The sequence below is a fragment of the Scaptodrosophila lebanonensis genome, unplaced genomic scaffold (assembly GCF_003285725.1).
Source record: "Scaptodrosophila lebanonensis strain 11010-0011.00,11010-0021.00 unplaced genomic scaffold, SlebRS2 tig00000001-arrow-pilon, whole genome shotgun sequence".
In the NCBI taxonomy this organism is placed as follows: Eukaryota; Metazoa; Arthropoda; class Insecta; order Diptera; family Drosophilidae; genus Scaptodrosophila; species Scaptodrosophila lebanonensis.
This window is the reverse complement of record NW_022060529.1, coordinates 14,893,808-14,905,101: the sequence shown is the minus strand read 5'-3', so window position 1 is coordinate 14,905,101 and position 11,294 is coordinate 14,893,808. Positions and strand designations below refer to the sequence as shown.

At 37.6% G+C, this 11,294-nt stretch overlaps 2 protein-coding genes across 2 annotated transcripts; one reads left to right on the top strand and one right to left on the bottom strand.

Moving 5' to 3' along the window:
* Positions 1 to 165: 165 nt before the first annotated feature.
* On the bottom strand, positions 166 to 11,261 carry LOC115625284. Its single transcript, XM_030520333.1, has 2 exons — positions 9,778 to 11,261; positions 166 to 240 (listed from the first exon to the last, which is right to left on the bottom strand). Exons 1-2 carry the CDS (start codon positions 10,333 to 10,335, stop codon positions 166 to 168), a joined length of 633 nt encoding a protein of 210 aa, XP_030376193.1. The 5' UTR covers positions 10,336 to 11,261.
* On the top strand, positions 2,635 to 3,376 carry LOC115629219. The gene is made up of 3 exons (XM_030525631.1): positions 2,635 to 2,888; positions 2,945 to 3,121; positions 3,176 to 3,376. Exons 1-3 carry the CDS (start codon positions 2,640 to 2,642, stop codon positions 3,344 to 3,346), a joined length of 597 nt encoding a protein of 198 aa, XP_030381491.1. The 5' UTR covers positions 2,635 to 2,639; the 3' UTR covers positions 3,347 to 3,376.
* Positions 11,262 to 11,294: the final 33 nt, after the last annotated feature.

Sequence of the window (11,294 nt, the reverse complement as noted above, 5' to 3'; positions counted from 1 at the left end):
AGTTACCGTTGAACGAACAGCTATTTTACAGCAAGCGTATTAACCGCTAAGTGGTCCCCAATGGGTACAAAAGTAGAGTTTATTCGCAGGCTCCTCATAGAAAATGCATTTTGAACACTTAAAGCACGATTTGTTTTTTAAATGTTTACCAAACTTGATATGTTATTATGAGTTTATATTAGTTTGTTGACGGAACAACTTGATGTACGCCATTAATTTGACTCGATTAGTGTTTTCCATCTAAAAGCATAAAATTTTATAGCAAAAAAGTACGCAGAATGTTTTTACTCTCGACAATCAGCACACAAGTGCATTGATCGACCTTATTTCACTTTAGTTCGTTACTATTTTTGGAAACGGTTACACAATTATTTGTAGAATCAGCATACATATGTACATTCAATATTAACTGAATCGCCCGAATTTTGAATTAGCTTTTAAACGAAAATATTTTAATAATATACAAGTAGTAGATGCCATCGGAAATTACGTTATTCCGAAGCTTGTTTGCAATTTAATTTAATTACATACATATATACATGCTTTCTGATTAATTACGTGATAATTAATAGTGACATATGGTATATAAAAGTGAAGCCCGAACTTAACTGCTCCAATTGTTTGTTTTTTCCAAGCACCCGAAAATGTGGGAGTGTGTAGGGACATTGCTGCTATTGGGAATAGCTTCTATTAATGTGCTCGCAGTAGACTACGAATTTATCCTGGAGGATCCAGAAGTATTCAACGAATGTTCAGATGCCCCACCCGGTACATTGGGTATAAATGGATTATTTGATTTTGAGCACTTAACATTTACACAAGTTGACGAAATTGTCCATGTGAAAGGCAATGTAACCACCATCTGGAATGTGCAACCTGGCGATCGTGTTGCCGTAAATTTTGAGGACCAGTTAGATTTTTGATAAACAATTTTCAAAAATTCTTTCAGGCATCACTATCTATGCTTCACTCTGCACGAGGAGTTTGGGAACCCACTGTTTTTAGTATGAGTGTTCCAAATTTCTGTAGCATTATGTACGACAAAGACCAGTATTGGTATAAATTTTGGACTCAGTTTATTACCAACCGAAAAGACGTAGAAAAGAAGTGCCTTAATACTCCTGGCGTAAGATATTTGGTCGTCATTAGATGTATATGTGATTAATGCTCTGCTTTACAGACCGTCCTGCTTTATGAACCATTCGCTATAAAAGTGGTGTTAACTAACATCCGATTCACCACTATGAGCGGACGCTATAAGATGATTTTTAAGTTTGAAGCTTTTGATATGTCGAATTTTAAGCGGAACACCAGCATATGTTATGAAATTAGAGGTGAATTTGTAAGATTATAGCATTTGTAAATCAAAAATGAAGTAAAATGGGAATAACATGGTTATTTAAATTTATTTAGTTCATTACTAATATATGTACATACTAGTGGCCCACCCCTGCTTCGCACGGGTAGTATGCTGGTTTTGATTTCATGACTTAAATGACTTCAACATTTGAAAAGAGCCAATGCTGAATGGTAGGAAAGAATGAAAGGAAAGGATAGTGCAATCGTGAAATTTGTCGTTCTTTATCAGTTAATTGGCTCGCAATGTTCCGTAGCCTAATTACAGTAAGACCAATCGATTTGACTTTTTATACCCTCTACCCAAAGGGTACAAGGGTATTTTAGTTTTGTGCGAGTGTACATGAAACACACAGAAGGAGGCGTGGCAGACCCCACAAACTATATATATTCTTGATCAGCATGACAAGCCGAGTCGATATAGCCATGTCCGTCTGTCTGTCCGTCTGTCTGTCTGTATGATCGCAAGGATCTCAGAAAGTATAAGAGCTAGAATAACTAAACTTGGTATACAGATGCTCCTGAGCCCGAGAAAGGACGAGTTTGTTCATTTTTCCCGATGCAGCCCCCCACTTCCCCCTTTTGCAAGATTTCTTATAAATCCCGTAATTCTTGGAATTTTGAACTAAAATTTGGGTGACACATCCAGTTAGTGATTAAATATCCGTATACCAAGTTTCATTATGATAGGTTGATCATAAAGAAAGTTATAGCCATATAACCAGGCTATATAGCTTTTATAGTTTCTGAGATCCTTGCGTTCATCCAGACGGACAGACGGATGGACATGTCTAGATCGATTTCTTTCGTCATGCTGATTCAGAATATATATACTTTATGGGGTCGGAGATGCTTCCTTCTGCATGTTACATACTTTGCACAAACCTGATATACCCTTTTTACCCTACGGGTACAGGGTATACAAAAGTACGCAGAATGTTTTTACTCTCGACAATCACTATTACTATTTTTGTCACACTACTACAGTAGGATATCTAGAAACGGTTATACAATTATTTGTAGAATCAGCATACATATGTACATTCAATATTAACTGAATCGCCCGAATTTTGAATTAGCTTTTAAACGAAAATATTTTAATAATATAGTAGATGACATCGGAAATTACGTTATTCCGAAGCTTGTTTGCAATTTAATTTAATTACATACATAATAAACATGCTTTCTGATTAATTACGTGATAATTAATGGTGACTATGGTATATAAAAGCGAAGCCCGAACTTAACTGCTCCAATTGTTAGTTTTTTCCAAGCACCCGAAAATGTGGGTGTGTGTAGGGACATTGCTGCTATTAGGAATAGCTTCTATTAATGTGCTCGCAGTAGACTACGAATTTATCCTGGAGGATCCAGAAGTATTCAACGAATGTTCAGATGCCCCACCCGGTACATTGGATATATATGGATTATTTGATTTTGAGCACTTAACAATAACACAAGTTGAAGAAAAAGTCCATGTGAAGGGCAATGTAACCACCATCTGGGATGTGCAACCTGGCGATCGTGTTGCCGTAAATTTTGAGGACCAGTTAAATTTTTGATAAACAATTTTCAATAATTCTTTCAGGCATCACTATCTGTGCTCCACTTTGCACGAGGAGCTTGGGAACCCACTGTTTTTAGTATGAGTCATCCAGATTTCTGTGGCTTGTTGTACGGCAAAGACCAGTATTGGTATAAATTTTGGACTCAGTTTATTACCAACCGAAAAGACGTAGAAAAGAAGTGCCTTAATACTCCTGGCGTAAGATATTTGGTCGTCATTAGATATATATGTGATTAATGCTCTGCGTTACAGACCGTCCTGGTTCATGAACCATTCCCTATAAGAGTGGTGATAACTAACATGCGATCCAATTTCGGCGGACGCTATAAGATGATTTTTAAGTTTGAAGCTTTTGATATGTCGAATTTTAAGCGGAACACCAGCATATGTTATGAAATTAGAGGTGAATTTGTAAGATTATAGCATCTGTAAATCAAAAATGAAGTAAAATGCGAATAACATGGTTATATAAATAGATTTAGTTCATAACTAATATATGTACATACTAGTGGCCCGCCCCTGCTTCGCTCGGGTAGCCTGCTGGTTTTGAGTTCATGACTTAAATGAATTAAACATTTGAAAAGAGCCAATGCTGCACAATGCTTAAAAACTACGTCCATTAGACCAATGGAAGGAAAGGACAGGGAGGCCGTTGACCCATAAGATGATTTTTAAGTTTGAAGCTTTTGATATGTCGAATTTTAAGCGGAACACCAGCATATGTTATGAAATTAGAGGTGAATTTGTAAGATTATAGCATTTGTAAATCAAAAATGAAGTAAAATGGGAATAACATGGTTATTTAAATTTATTTAGTTCATTACTAATATATGTACATACTAGTGGCCCACCCCTGCTTCGCACGGGTAGTATGCTGGTTTTGATTTCATGACTTAAATGACTTCAACATTTGAAAAGAGCCAATGCTGAATGGTAGGAAAGAATGAAAGGAAAGGATAGTGCAATCGTGAAATTTGTCGTTCTTTATCAGTTAATTGGCTCGCAATGTTCCGTAGCCTAATTACAGTAAGACCAATCGATTTGACTTTTTATACCCTCTACCCAAAGGGTACAAGGGTATTTTAGTTTTGTGCGAGTGTACATGAAACACACAGAAGGAGGCGTGGCAGACCCCACAAACTATATATATTCTTGATCAGCATGACAAGCCGAGTCGATATAGCCATGTCCGTCTGTCTGTCCGTCTGTCTGTCTGTATGATCGCAAGGATCTCAGAAAGTATAAGAGCTAGAATAACTAAACTTGGTATACAGATGCTCCTGAGCCCGAGAAAGGACGAGTTTGTTCATTTTTCCCGATGCACCCCCCCACTCCCCCCTTTTGCAAGATTTCTTATAAATCCCGTAATTCTTGGAATTTTGAACTAAAATTTGGGTGACACATCCAGTTAGTGATTAAATATCCGTATACCAAGTTTCATTATGATAGGTTGATCATAAAGAAAGTTATAGCCATATAACCAGGCTATATAGCTTTTATAGTTTCTGAGATCCTTGCGTTCATCCAGACGGACAGACGGATGGACATGTCTAGATCGATTTCTTTCGTCATGCTGATTCAGAATATATATACTTTATGGGGTCGGAGATGCTTCCTTCTGCATGTTACATACTTTGCACAAACCTGATATACCCTTTTTACCCTACGGGTACAGGGTATACAAAAGTACGCAGAATGTTTTTACTCTCGACAATCACTATTACTATTTTTGTCACACTACTACAGTAGGATATCTAGAAACGGTTATACAATTATTTGTAGAATCAGCATACATATGTACATTCAATATTAACTGAATCGCCCGAATTTTGAATTAGCTTTTAAACGAAAATATTTTAATAATATAGTAGATGACATCGGAAATTACGTTATTCCGAAGCTTGTTTGCAATTTAATTTAATTACATACATAATAAACATGCTTTCTGATTAATTACGTGATAATTAATGGTGACTATGGTATATAAAAGCGAAGCCCGAACTTAACTGCTCCAATTGTTAGTTTTTTCCAAGCACCCGAAAATGTGGGTGTGTGTAGGGACATTGCTGCTATTAGGAATAGCTTCTATTAATGTGCTCGCAGTAGACTACGAATTTATCCTGGAGGATCCAGAAGTATTCAACGAATGTTCAGATGCCCCACCCGGTACATTGGATATATATGGATTATTTGATTTTGAGCACTTAACAATAACACAAGTTGAAGAAAAAGTCCATGTGAAGGGCAATGTAACCACCATCTGGGATGTGCAACCTGGCGATCGTGTTGCCGTAAATTTTGAGGACCAGTTAAATTTTTGATAAACAATTTTCAATAATTCTTTCAGGCATCACTATCTGTGCTCCACTTTGCACGAGGAGCTTGGGAACCCACTGTTTTTAGTATGAGTCATCCAGATTTCTGTGGCTTGTTGTACGGCAAAGACCAGTATTGGTATAAATTTTGGACTCAGTTTATTACCAACCGAAAAGACGTAGAAAAGAAGTGCCTTAATACTCCTGGCGTAAGATATTTGGTCGTCATTAGATATATATGTGATTAATGCTCTGCGTTACAGACCGTCCTGGTTCATGAACCATTCCCTATAAGAGTGGTGATAACTAACATGCGATCCAATTTCGGCGGACGCTATAAGATGATTTTTAAGTTTGAAGCTTTTGATATGTCGAATTTTAAGCGGAACACCAGCATATGTTATGAAATTAGAGGTGAATTTGTAAGATTATAGCATCTGTAAATCAAAAATGAAGTAAAATGCGAATAACATGGTTATATAAATAGATTTAGTTCATAACTAATATATGTACATACTAGTGGCCCGCCCCTGCTTCGCTCGGGTAGCCTGCTGGTTTTGAGTTCATGACTTAAATGAATTAAACATTTGAAAAGAGCCAATGCTGCACAATGCTTAAAAACTACGTCCATTAGACCAATGGAAGGAAAGGACAGGGAGGCCGTTGACCCCCCCCCCCCCCCCCCCCCCCCCCTAGAAAAATTTTTTCCATATAAAGTCGACCGCACGTTCATTATTATGACGCACTATTTCGCCTTAAGATGGATCTGCGTTGGATTTGTTGAAGTTTTTTCATTGATCATATGCATAAATTATTTTTTAAATACATTAAATAATGTTTAATCAAAATTTTAAATTTTTGGCCCCCCCTTTGGTAAAAGCTGGCTACGCCCTTGGATGCGAGCTGTAGTCAATAGTGCAATCGTATGTTAGCTCTACGATTTCTCCTCGTGAAACCTAATTACAGTAAGACCAATCGATTTGACTTTTAATTAATTAATTAATTTCTTCATTTGCCATTGGTTGAAAAATGCCAAATACAAAAAATCAAAAACCATTAAAATTGGTCCAGCCGATCTCGACTTATAAGTGTTCGAACAAACCCGACTTTGTTTTACATATATAGATGTACGTTTGTAGCTTAAAAAGTTACAAATATCTTATATCTAAAATAGGTATGCAGTAAGAGTATTTCTTTGCAAATTCTCTAGACCGGGTTTTTTAAATTCCTTTTTCTCCACTTGGGAGCTTAGGGCTTCTACAAGAACTTTACATCTAACTATATTTCTAGCTGTGTCCCATGTGGTGTTCTTCAGGGATAATTGCAGAAGGGTGATCCGTCCCCAGGTTATCTTAGGTCTGTCCGACCGTGTTTTAATAAACTATAATTGTTTAGATAAATATTTTTTATAGTGCCAGAATAGTAAATATGTATATGTATGTAGAACCACACATTAAAATCAGCAGTGTTACAGGCAAATGAAAGAAGTTGGAAAGATTAAATATAAAACCAAAATCAAAAGCTAAAAATATTTAATCATGCGTTGAACTACGTTCGTATTGTTTTAAGAGATAAAAAGCTAATATGGAGTTTTAACTCAATTCAATAATAAATATTTTTAACAAGCGCTCCTATTAAGTTTAAATTCCTAGCTGAAAGTAAAGGGTATAACTAGCATCAGTACATTCCAAATTCACTTTCAACGTAAATGTCGAACCAGGAATTCTTTTGTGCTAAAAAATGTTTACACGCAATCCCAACAGTTGGTGTCGGCCAAAGGACGTGCGGGCGTGTATGGGCATGTATGGCATTTCTCTTAAACGCTGCAATTACAAACGACCTCATTCCTTAGAGAACAGGAGCAACGTGGCGCTGAAGTGTAACGGTTAGAAGGAAGTTTGTTCTTAGTTGTTCTTGTGAATCAAAATGTTCTAAGCAAAATGGTTTGCATGCCGCATGGCACGGCACATGGGGCAGAAAATAATAATAGGGGGCGTGACGGCGCAACTTCAAATTTGCAAAAACATTTCAAATCTAGGTTTGCATGTTGGCGCAATCGTGCGTACATACTTGTAGTACAAGTATAGTACGTTTTATCGCTTATGTGCATTGCAAACCAATAAATTGAAGCCAAAGATGTTGCATACTTTAAGGAGCGTTCCGAAATTTCTCACTTCATTAACTGAATAATCTAATCTTTTTTAAAGAAAGATTTTGCCGCTAGCTTACGTTTATAATATAAACTACTTTCATACTTATATTTACTACTTTTATGGTTTTCACACCTGCTGGCTTTTTGTTTGCATGCACCTGGGATTTTCCGCTAAGTTTCTCACGAGCCTTTATGAGTAGTAGACGTGTCTGATACAATGTTGCAATCTTAGAGTAGCGCCTTAATGCGACCTTCTCAAGTTCAAGATATAATGTATGCACTCATGTATAAACAAATATTCATCTCAAATGAATCACAAAATTCTCTTAACGCTCGTACATACATAGTAAGAGTATGAACTGATCAGATCTATAGCATCGCATGCATTTATCAGCTCCACATGCAATTGTCATGTTAATGCAATAACAACAACAACAATAATAATAATGCAGGCCACTCATTAGGCACATGGAAAGAAAAAGTACATTGGCTTGTGAAACGATGCGCGCGAAATGTTGACAGATTACATCAAAAACTAAGCGCACATATACAAATACTATATTTCGAATTTACATACATAAGTATGTAAGTATGCACATATACTTAAAGGTGTGAATAAGATCCATATATACAATGAAATACCATACATTGATGCACAGGTATTAAACTCTTATCTAATCAATTTTTTTGCCTATTGCCGAGCTCTGTTGAGTCGAGTCACCATTAAAAAGGGTTGGAATGATTAGGTTGTGCCAAAAGTATTGTATAGTGTTGACACTATTGTGATTCATCAATATGAATAGGTACTATATGTATATATAGTAACATACTTTAATTCAATTACATTGCAATTAATTAAAGCGTCTGCTACAATATTGTGCCCGTTTAATTGACCTTAAAACGTGACGTCGTCCATATCGAAACGTCAATAGCCAGATTGGCAGTTGTCAGCTTTGTCCGCAGCTTTATAACGTTACCCCAATAACAATATCTAAGTAGCAATCGTTTAAGTGTCGTCTCATACCCGCACCCGAGCCCACATTCACCCACATCGCCGCACGCGGCTCATGCCTCATTGGCGTTGACGCTACTGTGGAATGTCCATACACATACATACATATATGTATGTATATGTATACTTACATGTAAATATGTGAGTGTGACGCGCTGTCAATGTTCCGCATATGAAAGTGAAATTTCACACACGAGTAGGTGAAGCCTATCTTGAATTGGGGCCCTCACCAATAGCCCTGTGTGTGTGTGCGTATGTATGTATATTTGGGTAGACAGTGCGTGACATTGTTTTAGGCCAGCTTGAATTTATAGCATTAATTTCTATTTAATTACGAAACTTGGCTTTACTAGCTAAGACTTAATTATGCCTGATAATAGACGTTTTACACATAGGTAAGAAACCCTGGTATACTTAAAGGTTACTACGATGCATAACACTCTGGTTTTCATGAAATATAGCTCGATTTTGCAATAAATCTCATAGCAGTAATTATAGTTAGGTACATATTTTGATTTCATAATAATTGAATAGTATTTTTAGGGGCATTTGAGCCAGACAATAAATGCTTTTTGCTACAATGAATCAATAAGAGATTAACTTTTGCAGCTAAACAAAGCTCTTTTTGTAATTGGCAAACTATTTATTTGATCGTTCAAATATTGATGACTTGCGTGACAGAGAAAATGATATCTAGTAAATTAAGGTGTCAGAATGTGAGTAAAACAGGCAGTCAAAGGCGTGGCAGGCTCATGTTAAGAGTATATATATCATAAGACTAAAGTGACGTAACGGAAATTTTTTTGCTTTATTTCAATACCGTAAACATTATTGGTATTTAAGAGTTCTTTATCATATTATATAGAGCCGTACTCGCGCGAGTCTAACGTTTCAATAATTGTCCCTGTTTCCAAAGGTTCATGAAAGGATAAACTATTTTTTTAATGCATGTACTATATAGTGCAGTAGAGTTATGGCAATTTCCTGGGTTTTAATATCAAAGATTATTTATTTATTTGTATTGGGACCGGCACAACATTTTGACTAAAGTAAAACAAATTACATATGAAAATTCGCCTCCATTTCAGAATTTAAGGATTGTGTTGATGACTTGTATGCTGAATAGCTTAAGCTTACTGTACAAAAACCACAACAAACAAAGCTGACACAGCAAAACTCAGTTTTTAGCATTTTGGAGCATTCTGCAATATACATTTGCCACATATGTTGCCGTAGCAGATATTGTACAAGTACAAACATACATACGTACATAGTATGTATATATATACGAAGATAACTATATATTTGTGTTTGTATGATGATTTCAAAAACTTTTGATGGCTGATAAACAAAACTGGGTAGACACAATACTCACCCCATTATGCAGATAACCATTATTCCGATTGATGTCCATATTTGTACGTGCCCCCGGCATGTTTGTTGCTGCAGCCTCCACAGCGCTGAGATCGATTTGTGGCTTCCGCTCCGTGTAGATTGGCGCCAAACTGCGTAACGAGAAGAACTCTTGTTCTTGGGGCACCAAAGTTGATGGCTTCTGTTGCTTCAGCCGGCGTCCAAATATGGGCGACTTTTTGGCACCAAGTATACCCAATGAATCGGCGCTCAGCGGTCGATGCTTGTGCTCCTCAGGCCAGCTATTGTTGTCGCCGTCACCGTCGCCGTCGCCACCAATCGAGTTGGAGCAGCTGCCCTTAACTGTGGAGCCCGTCCACTGGGCGTGGGTGTAGAAGTGGAACGGTAGTGAACGGTTTGGGCTCTGTTTGTGACAGTCCAGGCAAGCGCAGCTCGTCGTGCTGCACGAACTCTTGTCTCCGCTCGAAAGCGTTTTGGGAATAGGCGTGGTCAAGGGATCGCAGGGGCTGCAGCGACCGGCTGAAGTTGAGACAACGGGATGTATGACGCTAGTGGCCATGCAAATGGGGGCGGTTGGGAGGCTGAAGCTGCCACTTATGTGCGTGTGTTATTGCTCTTTGGACTTTGAAAAATTGCTGGCTGGATGTCAATGTTATTGTCTGACTTGCTTTGTATATTTTATCAACACACACACACACACGCGCACACACTCACTCCCTCAAGGTCATTCGCACTCGCTTTATCTACGCGCGGTTGGTTGTGGCGCACGCTCAGCGTTGATTGGAGTTGTTTCTGGCCAAGTGTTTTGTCTAACTATTTCGGCCGGAATGTGTTTGTTTGTATACAATAACGAGATAGGTTTGTATAGTATATTTATTCATTTGAGAATTGCACGAGCTTCGACTCAACATGTGGTTGTTTTCAATTCTTAGTGTCTCTCTGTCTTCCACTCTCTTTGTTTTAACGGTAATTAAAGCGCTCGTAGCGACGGCGACAGCTTATCAGAAATGCATTTAATACCCGAACAATTTCTTGCACTTTTGGACTAAGCAAGCCGCAAAATAATTGCACAGGTTATCTGTGATCCGGGCTATAGAGTTTATTGAACTCACGAATTTTCCTGCGTCCACTGAAAGGGGTTTTGACCACTTGCTCAATTCTCGAGCACTTGAAAAACAGTAAAGTAAACAAAAAGGCGCAAATGTACGTACATCGAAGAAAAACTGGTTTATGCTTGACTTAAGCCAAGATCTGGAGTATTTAATTGTCAAAACAATTCCCTTCAGCTCTCTGTGGTAGAAACCGCGCATAAATTACATAAGCTTTTTAATTTAGTTGTCTTTATCGCGTTTGTTATTTCTTCGTGTTCTTTTTAACGTAAATTAAATTCACACACGTATAAAACTGACACGCACGACGTATGCAAAAACAAAAACAAAATCAACAACAGTAATAACTAACAGCCCGACGAGGCACGACGACCGCTCGCAGTCGACTTCAATTGTAAACTGAACTGAA